Below are 16,275 nucleotides of genomic sequence, written 5' to 3'. Positions count from 1 at the left end.
TCATTTTTGCAGCTATCTAATTTTTATGTGAGAGTAAACTCTGTGGAGCTGGTCTCCATAACAAAGTACTCTAGTGGCCAAGCATGTGGCACTAAGAAGCCCAGGGTGTTGTCTTCCTTCCCCTGCCACACCCTTCTGCAAGCTGAGGGCAGGGACTGCAGTTCCCTGTCCCTGCTCTGCTCTCTCTGCTCCCATCACTGTGCTCATGGATGCAGGGTCCTGACCCGCTTGGTCTTCAATAGCTTTGAGACCCTTGAAATTGTTTTTCTTGTCATCACCTACACACTAACAGCCAAACACAATTTTCAGGGTGTGAAACTGAAACTCCAGCCAGCACCCATGAGAAACACATATCTTTGCCTGGAGGCACCCTGTGAGCGCAAATGACCAGATGTCTAACCCTGGGAACTGTTACAGACACATATCTATATTTTTTAATATATAAATGAACATGCACACACACATACATATAAATACTAAACAAATAGCTGCATTCACAAACAATATAAGAACTTTTCAGAGACTTAAAATAAAACACACAGCAACTGGCCAAATAAAAAAATGTTTTGAAAAGAAGGCTTATTTGTATTGCAATGATACCTTTTTCTAAGAACTGATGAGTGAAGTTTTTAAGACAACATTTATGGAAGAAAAGCTACAGTGAAAGAAAAAATCAATATTGCAATCAGACAGCTTTGGTGATCTCAGGGCTGCTGTGTTTACACCAAAAGTGAAATTGTTTTCTAAAATGCAGTTCTATTTTAACTATTCCCATGTTTAAAACAAAATAGAAGTGGTATCATAAGGACAGTCTTCTCCTATGAGATGCAAAGCTATATTTGGTCTTCAGGTACAATTAATATATCCAGGCCAAAAAGAAATGGTTCAGCATTAAGAATGACAGTTTGAATGTGCAAACTTTGCTGTGAAGTGTTTTGGGAATAGTAGTCTTGCTGGAAGATGGAAAAACGTATTTATTTGTTTTTGGCTCAGCCACTTCTGTTTATTTTCTTCAAGGAACAAGCAAATTTTTAAATATGTCAAGATACATTTTATGCTGGGATATCATTAAACTTAAGTTCTTGAGGATACACACCTTAAAACCTCTGTATCTCAGACTGGGGATACAAAATGTTCTAAAGATTCAACAGGAAAAAATTATTCACACAGAGTTTTTAGAATTCTGTGAAGTTCATTCCCCTGGTGAATTAATTTTTTGAAAACTTCCCTTTACTTGGTGTGTTATAAGATGAAGGGACACAATTTAAAAATAATGTAATTTAGAAATTATTTCAGGAATATTTCTTGAAATGAGTTACATACAATGAAAAATCAGAACTTTGAGGCTTACTTTTGACAGTCAGCCGAACACAAATTCTGACTTTACAAACATTATATAGACCTATTCTATATCTTCTTTAACCTATTAGGGAGGTGAAAATGTTCCCCCAAGCACAAATAATTAACCCATTTTTGTTAGTCTAAAAAAAGAGATTTCAAGGGTGTTAGTTGTATTTTATCAACTCTGTTATTAGGGAATTGCTCTTTCTTTTTCTTTTCCAAATTTGAGTCCCTCTGCAAACAGGGAAACAAAATCCTAGTACTATGTTTTGTTTTTGACTGAAATATTTGAAGTTTAAAAGGGTGTCACTAACTTCAAATATTAATAAAAATTTCTGAAATCCATATTGCCTTCATGTCCTATGTACAAATTACAGAAAACTACCTTCTTGATTGCCACTTCACCATGCAGCAAGGTGTTCCAAAGTATTTCTGGAGTGCACAAGTGTAGGTTCACATGAGGGGAAGGAGAATGGTTCTGCACCTGATACCAGGTTGTCAGCTAAAGACAGGTCATCCAAGTTTCCTCATGTCCCCGGTTTCCAAAGCAGAGCAGCTCTAGCTGCCTCTCCACATCTCGAGTGAGGGAGGAGCACTGATGTGAGTGTGTTTCCATTGCTCGTTTCACATGGCTGCACATTTGCTGTGCAAAAGGAGGAGCTCACAGAGAGGAGAGGGAGAAGCCCAGCTCTTGCCTGCAGACTCCTTGCTAGGAAAGAGAGGGGCTAACAGCATGTGTGTTTCTCCCCTTTGCTCCCTAATAATCTTACTCTTTCAAAGGAGATCAAAGTCTTGTTCTTTGAGCTTCTGCTTCAGACTGAAAACACTGATGTTCCCACATCAGTACCAGGTGATCTGGGAAGCAGGTGCTTTGGGGTTCTTAATGATGACACTGAAATGTCAGAACTCGGCCCTGCAAAGACTTGAGGAATTGAAAAATAGGACATATGTGAAAAAAAGTACTGAGGAATAACCATTATGAGAGGCTTGGGAAAGCTTCCACAGGCTAATCAAAGCAAAATATGTTATTGTTTAACAGTTCCTGGGAGGGTATTAAAGTCTTCATAGTATCAAAAGAAGGGGAAAATTCTGAGCTCTGCTCTGCCATTATGAAAATAAGGACAAAACCCACAATCCAGAAAGCACCAGAGGCTGAAGGAAGGAAAGCCAGCCTTACTCACTGCCCCACCCTAAATGCTCTGTTGTTTCTTGGCAGACTTGTGCACAATACAGCAGAGAAATATGACTGTAAAATAAAAAAAATGATGATGTAAAAACATAGACATTCTTTGCTTTGAAAAGGTCAGCACAAGAAAGAGAAATTGGCCTTTTAGTCACCACGCTGGCCTGGCTCAAGACCTGAGGGGACATCGTAGCAAGAACTCATTGAGGGAGAAAAAGACGATCAGGAAACAGTACTCAGAGGTCATGGTGAAAATTGTAAGAGTGCAGGGAAAGATGCTAGTAAGGAAACTCAATATGAATTAATTTGTGAACTGAGAAAATCTCAGCTGAGACAATAATTCAGATTGTCAGGGACTGAAATATTTATAAAACTGAGCCTGAAGAACAAGGATAATTGACCTCAAAGGGAATCACAGGGAGCTGGCTACTGAGTCCTAGGACCACTCTGATATATTGCTATCATTAAAGCTGTCTTGGATCTTGTTCCAAAATAGTCTACATTATTTTTCACTTTGTCCCATCACTCCTTTCAAGGTGTCCACATGACATGAGAGAATAATAATGATTCTTGACAAAACTATAATAAGAAAATACAGCAGAATCTTCTAATAATGCATATGGCCTGTCTAATTGCAGAAGTACTTTAACTACTGTTCTTGCCTGCTACTGCTTTCTGTTCTTCCAACAGGCTGAAATGCCTGTAAAGGAATGGAAATCTTTTTAAAATGGCTGCTCACTAAGAGACAAAATCACAGGTTTCAGGAAAAGGGCAAAACAACATTTATGTAAGACCGCCCTGTGTGCTCTGGCAAAGGGTTGAGCAGTGAGGCCATAGAAATGAGTGTGAAGGATGTGTCAGAATATGGAGCTGTGGATGGAGCTATTGCACCATCTGAGCACTATGTAATACCAGACTTTGATCCTGCATTGGACTCCAGAGCTGGCTCTTTAACACTTCTCACAACCTTACTCTGGGAAACACCATCTTGCACAGCCATTTGCAGAACAGTGTTCTTATGCACTGTGGTTCTTTGCCCCTACAGAATGCTGAGGACAAACCACAGCTCACAGCTTTATCCTAACAGATTTCAGATTTTAGTAATCATCTGTAAGAAAATACACTGAAATGTACTTACTTTCTTCAGAAAGATCATTTTCTTCTGCTTCTCTTTCCATTTCTTTGCACCATCCTTCCATTCTCTTAGTTTCAGTGTGCAGTAACTTCATGAACCAAGATCCGTCCCGTCGACAAGGAGACATTCGACCAGTCTCTACTGTCTCGATGGCTGGCTCCAGCCAGGGCTCTGGAGGTGGGAGGTTTGAGGTGTCCACTGGGGTCCTGTAATCTTCTCTGTAACTGAACAGTCCCTGTGTCCGGACAGTTCTCACTGCACTGTACTGGGTGGGTGTGCTGGGCTCCGAGTGCTGCTGGAATGACGAGCCAAATTGAAGTCCCTTATCCTCCATGGTGATGTGTCCTGGAAAACCCTCCAGCTCCAGGTCAGCCTGGACAGCTGCTGTCACACTGTTTGAGCGCTTGAATCGTCCGTGCCTTGGTGAAGAGGGAAGAAAGAAAAGATATTAAGGCATATAAATAACGTATGTGATGGTACAGAGGCACAGAAAAATATTTCAGTGAGAAAGAATGGATTCTGTTCTTCTCATTGGACTTTATGTTAAACTTTTTTTTTGTGTATATCTCACTAAAATTAGATGGTGAGTAGAAACAGAGAGAAAACCCAAAAAGTAGAATGGAATTATTGATCTAAGCAAGGGTAGAAAAGAAAATTATTTCAATTATCTCTGGAAACAATTATTGATTTAGTCTCATAATACAAAATAATGTGTGTCTTTACTAAATAAACTATAAATAAGTAGCAGAACTAGAACTCCCTGATAGAATTCTGTAAAGTAAATATATAAAAAATTTTCAAATGTTCAGAATTTTAAGTAGAATTTAAAAATCTGAAAATCTTCTCAGTTAGGACTTTTGAGACTCCTGTAATAGAAGAAAGAAAAAATCAGCAAGTTTAAGACTGTGGGTTATGTGGTTTTTTTGGTGTAGGGTGCCCATTAAAAGTTGGTTTTCCACTGTTGTATGACACTAAATAATGACATTTTAGAAAATCTCTGTGTTTAAAAGTTACATAGAGAAACAAAGACTATTTGTGAAATCTTTTCACATTGGAGTCTGTTGTCTCAAATTATTTGTAGTCAATGATGACAAACAGCAATTAGCAGCCAGATACTCTCAGGCAGCTGCTGTGAAATGAGATAATGGTCCTGGTCCAGTACTTGACAAACAGTACCTGCCAGGGATAACCCGTGGGTCAGTACACGGGCCAGCAGCTTGACAAAACTAGGGAAGGACTGAAAAAATCAAAAAGATGATTCGAGTTTAGAATAAAGGCACCATCCTAAAAATTGTGTCTCCTTTTGTAGACTAGGAAGGCCTGGATCAGCATGAGGAGCCCTATTGAAGGAAGACTGTTCCAATATGTAGATCTTAGTATTTGTTCTGTCAATAATGAAATTATATTAAGTCACTATTTCAATTTAATTAACTTCCTTCTCTCCAATTAAAAACTGGAAAGTTAGATAAATGTGAAGCAACTGCTAAGTAATCTCCACAAATTTTACCAAATGACAAGCATGCATATAAGAAATTTGGCTTTGGGGGTTATTTAGTGGCAGCACCTGTCAGGTGTTATTATTAAATCTGTTTACAAATGCATGTTGTGTTATGAAAGACTTAAGATTTTTGAATATGCTTGTTACCGTTTTTCATCTTCCACTTGGATTCCAACAGAGTGGTATTCCCGCAGGCCTCTGCTTTCAGTATCTGAATCAGTTGCTGTTTCCACCTAATTCAACACAAAAGATACATCTGCAGAGTGAGCACTGACAACTCAGCACAATTTTACATGCACTCATTCAAAATTAATAATATATTTCATCTCTTACTGCTAAGAAACACCTAGCACAGTAAAATAAACGTAAGAGGTATTCAGCCTGGTATTATTGTTTTGGTGCTGTATCTTATTAAAGTTTGGCACAAGTACTTCTGCTATGTAATTCCCTATTTCAAACCCAAGCAGAAGCAATTACCCTGTTTGGTGGAATCAGGGAGTAAGCTTGGTCTGGAAGGGCTGTTCTAAGAATGAGGAATCCACAGGGCAACCCCTTTTTATATTATTATAAACCAGTCTCATTATAGTCCTTGATTTACAAAATAAAATAAAATCTCAAGTAGCCCCATAAGCTTGCAAGTGATAAAAAGAAATGGAACTATGAAATTTTATCGACAACTGTGTTGACAAATATAAAACCATTAAATGATGTGAGGGATATAGCAGAATGCCCTATCTCACCTTTTTTTTAATAACACAGTTCTGAAAATGCTGTATGAAGCAGGCAATTTATACACTTTTTATAGCATTCCCATCTGAAATACACTTACCAAAATATATTCATAGTAGCTTCTTTCAAGCCTGGGACTTGTGTTTGCAAGTTTCTGTGGGATTTTACATAGAAGTCCCCACCACCACACCGCCCCCAAGTCTTTGACGCAGCCAGAGCAAGTGCTGCAGTATGCAAATTATACTGAATCAAGGGAGAGGGGGGAAAAAAAGAAAAAGAGTAGAACTGATTTTTCATTCTGAATGATATTTTCACTGTTAAAAAAAAAAATCAACCAGTTTTTCAATATGCACATTCCATGTGTGAATTCAAAGAATATATCTGATGAAAAAGAGAAGTTTTACCCCTGGATCAGTCACAGACATCTCTGGAAAGAGCCTGATGGTCTTTGCAGCTGTGTCTCAGCTGCACAATCCCAACCTCCCCTGGTTTCTGAAGGGATGCAGAGACAAGGTGGGTGGAGAGTGGGAAACGAGTGCATATGGGGACTACACTTCTTGAGGAAAGCAGCTGCTGGTAACTTCTCCTTCCATCTTGAAATCATAGCTCAGTGTACATTCACATGGAAGGGAACTCCTGCCAGCAATGAGTACACACTCATATTTACCTGTGTGTGAGTCTTAGAGATATTAATGAGAACAGCTAGGGCAGGAACCCTTTAGAAAATGTTAATGGCACGCTTGAACTGCACAGTATAGCACCAGGCACAGGTGTGCCAAAATCAGTGTGACAACAGTCCAGGAAAGACACATTTCCCAGCAATTCCCTTTATTCTGCATAAGGTCTAGGGGACAGAGCATGCTCTCATCTGTTTCCATCCTGGCAACTGCATGGAAGCTCACTGTATTCATTTTGATGGGCAGTGTATCGAGAGAACTAAATTGTCAGACTTGATAATAGTCTCCAGAACATGGTGTTGTCAGTATAAAAAGAAAGATCCCTCTTGACATTGCCAGTAAAAAAACCCCTCAACCACAGAGGCTGCATCTCAAAGGAAAAAAGCCAGAACAACCAACTGAAATGATGGATAAACTGGTTTCCTAGTTAAGGTGGATCTTGGCTGCAACATGAGTGAGAAGCTTCAGCTGCTTGTGGGGGGTCACAGTCTCTGAAAGAACATTGCCCCATGCAAAGCAGCCATGAGGTCCAGCTGTTAGCACCAACAGATGTCTAGGAAATGCAGACTTAAATATAGCAAAGAAGAGTCCAAAAGAGTCTTAAATAACAAATTCTAGTCTAAGTAAGAGACTAGGCACTCACCTAGTCCTTTCAGTGATTTCAGGAAAGCTGCATATAAAATACATTAATTTCCTGAATTAACTGAGCTGTTGGGGGGAGCAGAGAGCCAAGTTACATGTGCAGCTTTGACTTCTGCAATGAGACCTCAGTCAAACACTCATGGAGAGGTCTTGAAGAGTGAACTCACTCTCAGAGGTAGAGGAGATGATTGAGAGGGGTCCTTATAAATGTCTACAGGTATCTGAAGGGAGGGTATCAAGAGGATATTTCCAGGCTCTTCTCAGTGGTGCCAAGCAATAAGGCAAGAGGCAATGGACAGAAAGTGAATACAAGGAAGAACTTCTTTACAGTATGAATAACCAAGCACTGGAAAAGATTGCCTAGAGAGGCTGGGGAGTCACCCTCCCTGGAGCTATTCAAGATACTCAAGACATCTGGATGCACTCCTGTGCGATGTGCTCTGGGATGACCCTGATTTAGCAGAGAGGTTGGACCAGATGACCCACTGTGATCTCTTCCAACCTCACCCATTCTGTGATTCTGTTGTGAATAAGAGCAGATAACACAAAATGCTTAGACTGTGGCTCCTGGTTGCACCTGTAAAAATGCTAGCAAGAAGATGATGTCCAAGGTGGAAAAACATTTTCTGGAGGATATTGTTTGATGTTCAAATCCGTAACAACAATGGGGAATGATCAGGAAGTCTAAATTGTTGTTAAGAGCTATGATACTGGGGTTCATCCCAAAGCAGCCAGTCAGTATGAATTAAATCACATAATTTAGGAACAGATTGCCCAAAGAAGTTGTAGATACATTATCCTTGGAAGTGTATTTGAGGCCAAATTGGATGGGACCCTGAGCTCCCTGGTCTAGTGAAAGGTGTCCTTGCTCATGGATAGGGGTTGTAACCAGATAATCTCTAAAGTCCATGCCAACTCAAACTATTCCATAATTCAATTCTATTTTATTATTCTATTGGGCTGGGTCCAAAGGAAAAGACCATCATAATTTCATATTACTTCCACTTGTTGATCAAGTTCCTTGAACTTGTTCAACTGAACTGCAACTCCAGACGAAGGTGTCAGTGATGTAGGCACAGGCTCCACAGGGTTACAAGCCTTAAGGTTTGACAAGGGAAAAGAGGGTTGTGGGTGGCCAGACTGAAGAAGCTGAGCAGATGGGAACAAAGGACTTATCAGGGCCTTCTGCTCACTCACATGGCTTGCCATGGAAGGACAGGACATTGTGTGCCAGTTCAGAGCTGAGACAAAGCCAGAGAGATAAAGCCAAGCTGACATCTCTGCACATGGCAGTCTTTGCCTCCAGGCCCTTCTAAAGCACTGCACTTCCTTCAAAGAGTGATATCCTGAGGATGACCATTTTTATTTAATGTGCTCCTTGGTATCTAGGGAGTGAGTACCCAGGGATGAGGCAAAAGACAGAAGAAATAGGGTAAAGAGGGTCAATAGTATCCTAGTTGTGGGGGTAACATACAGCTAGTAACACTCTGGAGGTGAGCAATGGCAAATGGACAGAGAATAGACTTTTGCTTTCCACAGAGATGGCTCAGCAGCTCAGACACAGCGTTGTTGGAAACGTGATGGTCCAAAGACATAAACAAGGAAAGGCCCCTATGGAGAACATCCACCAGTTCATCAATTTTTTCTGGAACAAAGCATACAGACTTGCAACCCGTACCCCTCTTCCTTATTGCATATCAAAAACATACCTGTTTTTATCAGCTACATTGTTCAGTGTAGTAAGAAATAGCAGGTCTTCTTTTAAACTCTGCTTCTGATGTGTGGAGGCAGATTTACCTTTTATATTTGGAAAGAGTTGGTACCTTTCTATTGATGCAACACATTCAGAAAAAAATCTTTTTCATCTATCTGTTTTCAAGTGTTTTCTTACTGGCATTTCAACTGGAGATATAATCCTGAGTAATTTACCCAATATGCAACTGATACCTAGAATTCATAGGCACAAATAAAGTAATATGCTTTATAATTTTATTCAAAAAATCAGAAAAATTATGATCCAGGTATCAAAATAAAAATGATATTATTTATCTCTAAATATAAACTCTTGCCAAATTATCCTTCTTTCCAGCTTGCCAAGACTGACACTAAATAAATGACCTGATGATTGCCTTGATATTTTAATGCTTTCATCTTCTCACTATGCCTTGTAGCAGCAGGAGAATGCCAATTTTGTGTGTGTGTGCAGGCAAAATCTAGCATTGCAAATATTGTAACAACCGACAAAATGTAAAATGGAGGTAAATACCAACACAAGTAAAAGTGGAAAAATAAGACAATAATTTGCAATCATAGAAAAAAACTGAACAAATAAATTACATTGCTATATGACAGATATCAACACTCCTGCTAGAAAACAGCAGGAAACTTTTTATCTGATTGGCCAGGCAAAAAAATCAAATGAGCAGAGGATAAAAAGTAAGACATTTGGTTTGTCTGTGTGACTCTTGAAACTCAAATAAGTTTTACTAAATCTGTTGTTATATTCCTTGATTCATTATTGTTTTAATATTTACATGGGTTCCAAAAGCCTTAATATTTCCAAATTGGCCTACAGTCTCAGTAAAGCAAAAAAAAAGATTTTTTAATATGTTTATGATGGAATCTCACACAAAAGATAAAAGAAAACATAGGTAGTCACACCAAAAGAAGAAGAAAGGAGTAAATCTAATATATTAAGTCATCTTACTCTGTCATTGCAACAAAAAAGCTAAAAGTTCCTGAAAAATTGGCATTTTAGGCCATGAAAAATGCCATATGTGCTTATGTCCACTAGGCTTACAATATTAGTAGCAAATGTAATGGAGCACCTTGAGATTATTCCTATTTTATCAATAATCCTTGTGAACCCCTTCCAATTCAGGATATTCTATGACTCTGTGTCTTACCTCTCACAAAGACATAACCATCCCTTTCACATTCCTTGCTGTCTATACAAGGAGCAGACAATACCGTTAATCCTCAGACTGCCTTGGCAGTAAAGGATCCACAAGTAAATTACACGGACACAAAATTATTTGAATATATGCGAATCACTATTACAAGTGACTTGCTTGCAACAATCATCCCTTAGTATGTTTAGAGGCACTCATTCTAGCAAAGAATGCATGAACTAAATTAATCTTTCAAAGCCTTTTACTATGTGTTTTTAGATAATATTTTAACTGCTCTAAAAACAATCCTTATTTCTGTGTTAAAGTCTTACTCTGCTCTTTAACATGAGCACTGAGACTGCAATAACATTGCAGCATCCTCAAAATTCCACTCTGAGCTTCTGTGCACACTGTCTCAAAGGTAGACTTGAAGTTAATGTATTCAATGCATAAGAAAACAGGTTTTAACCTGTTGACTTTCGCTTCTCTCACATAAATATTAACAGTAAGAGTCCTTCAGGCCACATTATCTCTTCCCATGTGACTTCACTGCCCTCAGTGGACTTTACTGCTGTAACCAATTTATTCTATAATTAGAGTTTAATAAACAATCTCTCTGATGATGTACAGGAAGGGAAATAATTCACCCTTCCTCTCTCACATTCTCAGTGATAACAAGACTAAAATAGAATAGAAAACACTGCTTTTGACACTAGATCAAGTACAAGTAATTGTGAATTCAGATTACCATTCTTAGATATGGGGAGACCTTATTTGTATGCAGTGACTTCAAACTAGGAAACCACTACAAATAAAGCTACAGTACTAACAGCTATTGCTTTCCTTAACTGATGGAATATTTTAACTAGCCAAAAACATACATTCTTTCAAAATATTTTTTAGAAACCTGGCTAAATAAGCCAATACCTCCACGCTTGTGAGATTTTTTGTGTCTCACCATGGAGCTCCATTTTGCCGCTCTGTTACTTCCCAGCTGAACATCTGAACTACTCAAATATGTGGCATGGCACAGTAACTGCTGATTACCAAAAGGAGCAGCTTGAAAACTTCCTCAGATCTTTTAAGAAAGGACTTTTTACTAAAAATACAAGCCAGAGTTTAGAAATGGGATTTATGTCAAGCTTATATGAGATCTTAGCAAGAAAATAATGTACACAGTAGAGGTTATTGATAACTTTTTGGGTGCATTTAATGCTAAGTGGCAAATTCCTCTAAACCAACAAATATTCACTGACTTCTCCAGGCAAAGGACTTCATAAACTCCTCCCACAAAAGCCCAGTCTAACAGTCATTTTAGGAGGAGAATAAACAATACTTACTTCTATAGTTTTGGACCATTTATGATCCTACGACCAGTGTAATCAATGCAAATATTTATTTTGATTACTGCATATACACCGAAGTAGAACACTGACAAAGATAGTATAACCTAAACTGTACAAAGAAAATGTAGGTGCCTATCTAAATACACTTAACATATGGGTACAAAAGGCTTTGTCTCATCTGAGAGGGAAGAATACCATAAACAATGTTTTTGCCATGTGACATGAAAAATTTCATTACATATATATATATATATATATAAATATGTATATATAAAATTAAATGATGCAGAAGATCCCCTTTTGTCACAAAAAAGCTCAGGCAAGCAAGCTATTGCATTAATCTCCCTGGATACCACCTTTAATTTATAAGAAGGATTTTTTCAATGTAGATTCTGGAGATTATTAAAAACGCACTAGGTATTTTGAAGCGTGATCTTCTGATGATAAATGAAGATGACTGAGGCCATTCTCTATGCTACAATTAGTGCTTGTCTCCAAAAATACGACTGTGAATCAGCCTTCACACTTAGAACATTTGTTTCCATCTCATTCGTTTCCTGGGTTTCTGTTCATTTTGAGAAGCCTTGATGTCTTTTAAATAGAGGAGAAACCAAACCTGCATGTTTTGAAGTACTTGAAATAAATAGGAGGAATTTCTTGACATGTTTTCTCATATATTTCACATTCCCAGTGCTTTTAATATGAAATGGTTTATAACTAGAGCAGATTTGAAATGTTAATCATTAGCATATATACCAGGGTGTGCAAAAGAGCAAGGAAAATCCTGGGAAATATCTTAGCAACAACCTTGTTCTGATTTAGTGCTTATTTTACTCTTGACAATCCCTGCTCTCCATTTTAATTCACATACTTTGATTGGTCTTTTGCTGTCATGATAGAAGACAGATATGAAATTTATAGCTACTAAGATTACAAGAGTCTTGTTCTTTTTATATACATATATTCTTTCAATTGCTGACTAAATTTTTAATCTCAAAATCAGTATTTTGAAATTAATTTGAATTTTTAAGTCAGCATTTTTTTCCCAGTGCCTATTGACATGCTTGACAATATTTTTCTCGATTTAAATATGTCAGTGGAAAAAATAAAACAACAACAACAACAACAAAAACAACTCAAAAGCCTCCAGCTATCTTCTGGAAAACTTTTATTTCCAAAGCTTTTAATTTTTGTTCAAAAGGAGCTTTTATTTTTTCTTCCCTAGGAGCTTGGGTTCTCTGTGCATGTGAATACCAACCCTATTGGCACACACCTACCATGCCAGGGCTTTTTAAAAGGACTTCCATTCACCACATGCACACTACACAAGTCATATATCTCAAAGACATGGAAGGTCTAGGGTGGGTCTGATTTATTTCCTTTTGCAGTGGCACTGATGGTCACTGTACCTTTGTTCTCTGCTTCTCTATGAAGCAAATGAATGTTGTCCCGAATGTTTCTCTTGGCAAACATTCTCCCATCAATGTGTTAAAAGAGTGGAACAGTAAAAAATGCACAAATTAACCATCCTGATGGCAAATTAACTAATGCAAATAAATGCAAATTCAATGCATTACCCTGGCATGGCATGCTAATGAGAAAACAAGTCATTTAGTCAATCAAGAAAATATGCAAATAAAAAACATCCTTTTCCAAGGTACTTTGACATAGAAGCCTAAAAGAAATTAAATCCTGCTACTGAACTTTGAATGCTTAAATTACCATTTGTGTAGTTTGCAATAAGAATATTCTGCCTTGTGCTTTTACTCTGTACAAAATTGGCAATAGCACAATCATAAAACACATTTCTTATTAAAAAAAATATTGCAGAAATGTTTTTTTCTCATTAATGTGATGTTTGAAACTTAATGCTGAAAAAAATCCCAGACAACTAAAATGTGCTCAGGATACTGTTGAAAATTCAACCTTACTGAATGTCAAATGGTACAACCAAGAAGTTTGTATTTCTTGAAAGATAATAAACAGCTCACCCTCCTAAGACCTGATGTTGAAAATAACATTTGCCTTTCCCCATGTGTGCATCGGAGGACCTCTGTTACAGTCCAAGTGTCAGATGACAAGTTGCTATGGAAGATCCGCTGCATCCATGGAAATCATGGCACAGGTGTTTTTGTGGATTATAAGCAAGTATTATTAAATACAACATACATAAAGAAGGGTCAGGGCCCAGTGAAAAGTACTGGTCATCACCTGTAGTAATAAACAGGATCAAGCGATGTAATCGAAGTTCCAGAATTAATTGCTGGAATATCAGGACTGACCAAATCAAGACACCAACATTGATAAATACCACTGTGCACAGTTGCTGTAAAGGAGAGATAAGAACAACACTAGATACTATTCCTTTCAGAATAGTAAGGTTCAGGTACCAAAGGTTTCCTTGCTGCTCCTTTGAACTCTTCGGTGTTATCTCCCAAGCTCCTTCTCTGAACAATTTAAGATACACTAATTACTTTGTAAAACACTTGAAAAGCAGCCATTTGAATAATTTGCCATGGTTGTTAAAATGAATTCTACTCTTCTGCATCTGAAGAATCAGAAGCAAATACTTTTATGTCAAGGAAATGGACAAACAGCTTTCTGGCAAAGCTGATTCCTTCCCATTAGTCTAATGCATTATGGAACAGCAAAATTACAGCATGCTAAAATGTTAACCTGTAAAGTTCAATCAGCAGCTGTGACACGCCTAACCCAAACACTTTTCTATGATTATATTATGAAATAAATGGAAATGCAATTACAACTTTTAAAAGAAAATAATATATTTTCTTTTATATTCTTGTATATATCTAAAATACAGTCACTCACTGGGCTTTTTTACACAGATGATTACTGTTGCTGTCTCCACAACACCTGTGTCAAAATAAATTTCAGTTTCTCTATAGCTAACCTAGCAAAAATAAGAACAAAAGTGAACTCGGTGATATAAAATGGAATATTCAGCAGAACAGAAGCCTAATTTTTCCTCTACTCCTGTCTCAAAGGATTTCATATTCTTTGTGAGTTCAACTTTCCAATTTTTATTATTACTTGGTGTTTCCTAAAGATTTGAAAAAAATGACCATTTCTAGCTATCTAGTACTTACCATTTAGCAGAAGGAATAGCAATCAAAATTTGCATTTGGAATTGTCTTATTTCATTTGCCTGAAACAACACAACTTGACTGAGCTTTCCACAATCTAACACACATATTGTCAGGTGAAATAAATATTGTGGGTTTTGATGGACAAATGGGAGAATGCTCAAAGACTGTGTTCATTAATGCTATTTTATTACTTGCCATCTCTAATTATGCTCTATATAGAGCGGAACATTTCTTCCTCTTTTTGGTACCTTCTTCCAAGCACAACTAAAAGGGGAAGGGTCTCTTTTTATGTCGAATACTTGAAAATTGAGTGGCTTTACACAATTTCCAAGGTCAAAAGAGAAATATACTGGAAAAAGTGCAGTAAAGCATTTTAAAGCTGGTGAAATTCTATTAAAAGGACTGTGAATTCATGTAGGGAAGGAGATGAACATGCTGTTCACCTGTAGCTCTGCAGTATAATTTTCATATCAAGTGTTAATGACAGGTAACCTCCCTAGAGATTTATTCATTCATTTTCTCCTAGGTACAGAGTATTAGCCGAAGACTTTTCTGCACAGCCATGATGTGAATTGCAATTAACGCTAAGCAGCCAGGGGTTGTTTGTTAGATTGTTGGAGCAAGTGAAGCTGAATGACTCATTCTGTGCTATTTACAGGGAGAAGACAAGCAATTCATCACGGCCAGATGTTGATGATAGCCTACCTGTATGCCTATAGAGGAGCGCCGGCTCTTGAGGAACTCCTCTGCCTTGCTCACCAGGATGGCCTTGTCGCTGGTGCGGATGGCGGCGCTCTGGCTCTCGGCGGCGTGGCGCTGCGCCGCCGCCGTCTCCAGGGCCAGGTTCATGGCCTTGTTGCTGTCCAGGCTGTCGGTGGAGTTGTACATCCCTCGCCCGTCCTGCGGCCACGGGGATATCCTCTGAGCCCGGCTGTCGTGGTACGCGTCCTGCGTGGACTCCGTGCTGCTCTGCGCCGTGACCGAGATCAGCGGCTTGGAGGTGGTACGAGGCGGGACTGGTGGCGGCGTTTTCTTGTAACTTGTATAAGTTACAGCTACGGAAAGAATTAAAAGGAAAAAAAAATGTACAGAAAGAAAAAAGAAAAGAAAAAAGCAAGAGAGAAACCAAGATTAATCTGATGGAAACTTGACAAAAGAAATCACCTTAAAATTGTGCTACTTAAAAATAATGATGGTGTAACGTAGTGCTCTTCATGAACCTCACTATTATTTGAAAGTGTCACTCAGAGTCAGGTGGCTAGCCACAGAAACATTTTACTTCAACAACAAAGAAGGAAGGGGTAGAAATGGGAGTCCCAAGTTACCATGAAGATGAAAGACATTTAGCGAGCATACATGTGTTAAGACTTGTGCTGTACACACTGAGGCTGCTGAGGTTATGAGATACAGCTCACAAGAGAGAGAAAGGAAGATTTTTTTTTCCCCTTATCATCTGAACTGTGAGCTTTGTACAGATACAGTGTGTTAAGAGAATAGCATCAATATACTGGAAGAAAATATTATTCAACAACTCCTACTTCATGGTATGCCACACTTCAACCTTTTAAAATCCTCCCAGGTACACTGGTTGGAATTAGGCAAGGCTGGCTACTTACTTGTGCAAGAAGCAAATGTTTTAAAAATATCCAAAATACAGTTAATAAAAGGAAATTCAAGGCATGTTAAAAATATTGTAATATATGCAAAGCTATTAAGACTTTGATGA

At 38.1% G+C, this 16,275-nt stretch overlaps 1 protein-coding gene across 1 annotated transcript in view; it reads right to left on the bottom strand.

Annotated features, from left to right (window-relative positions):
• Positions 1 to 16,275, bottom strand: part of DLGAP2 (DLG associated protein 2) — a 79,237-nt gene that overhangs the window by 12,288 nt on the left and 50,674 nt on the right. The window contains exons 8-10 of the mRNA XM_063389326.1: positions 15,255 to 15,604; positions 5,305 to 5,390; positions 3,663 to 4,078 (exon numbers count right to left, since the gene is read on the bottom strand). Of these exons, the coding sequence (XP_063245396.1) occupies positions 3,663 to 4,078; positions 5,305 to 5,390; positions 15,255 to 15,604 (852 nt within the window). The remainder of the gene's footprint in view (positions 1 to 3,662; positions 4,079 to 5,304; positions 5,391 to 15,254; positions 15,605 to 16,275) is intronic.

This window comes from Prinia subflava, chromosome 2 (assembly GCF_021018805.1).
Source record: "Prinia subflava isolate CZ2003 ecotype Zambia chromosome 2, Cam_Psub_1.2, whole genome shotgun sequence".
Classification (NCBI taxonomy): Eukaryota; Metazoa; Chordata; class Aves; order Passeriformes; family Cisticolidae; genus Prinia; species Prinia subflava.
This window is presented reverse-complemented; position numbering and strand designations above follow the sequence as displayed.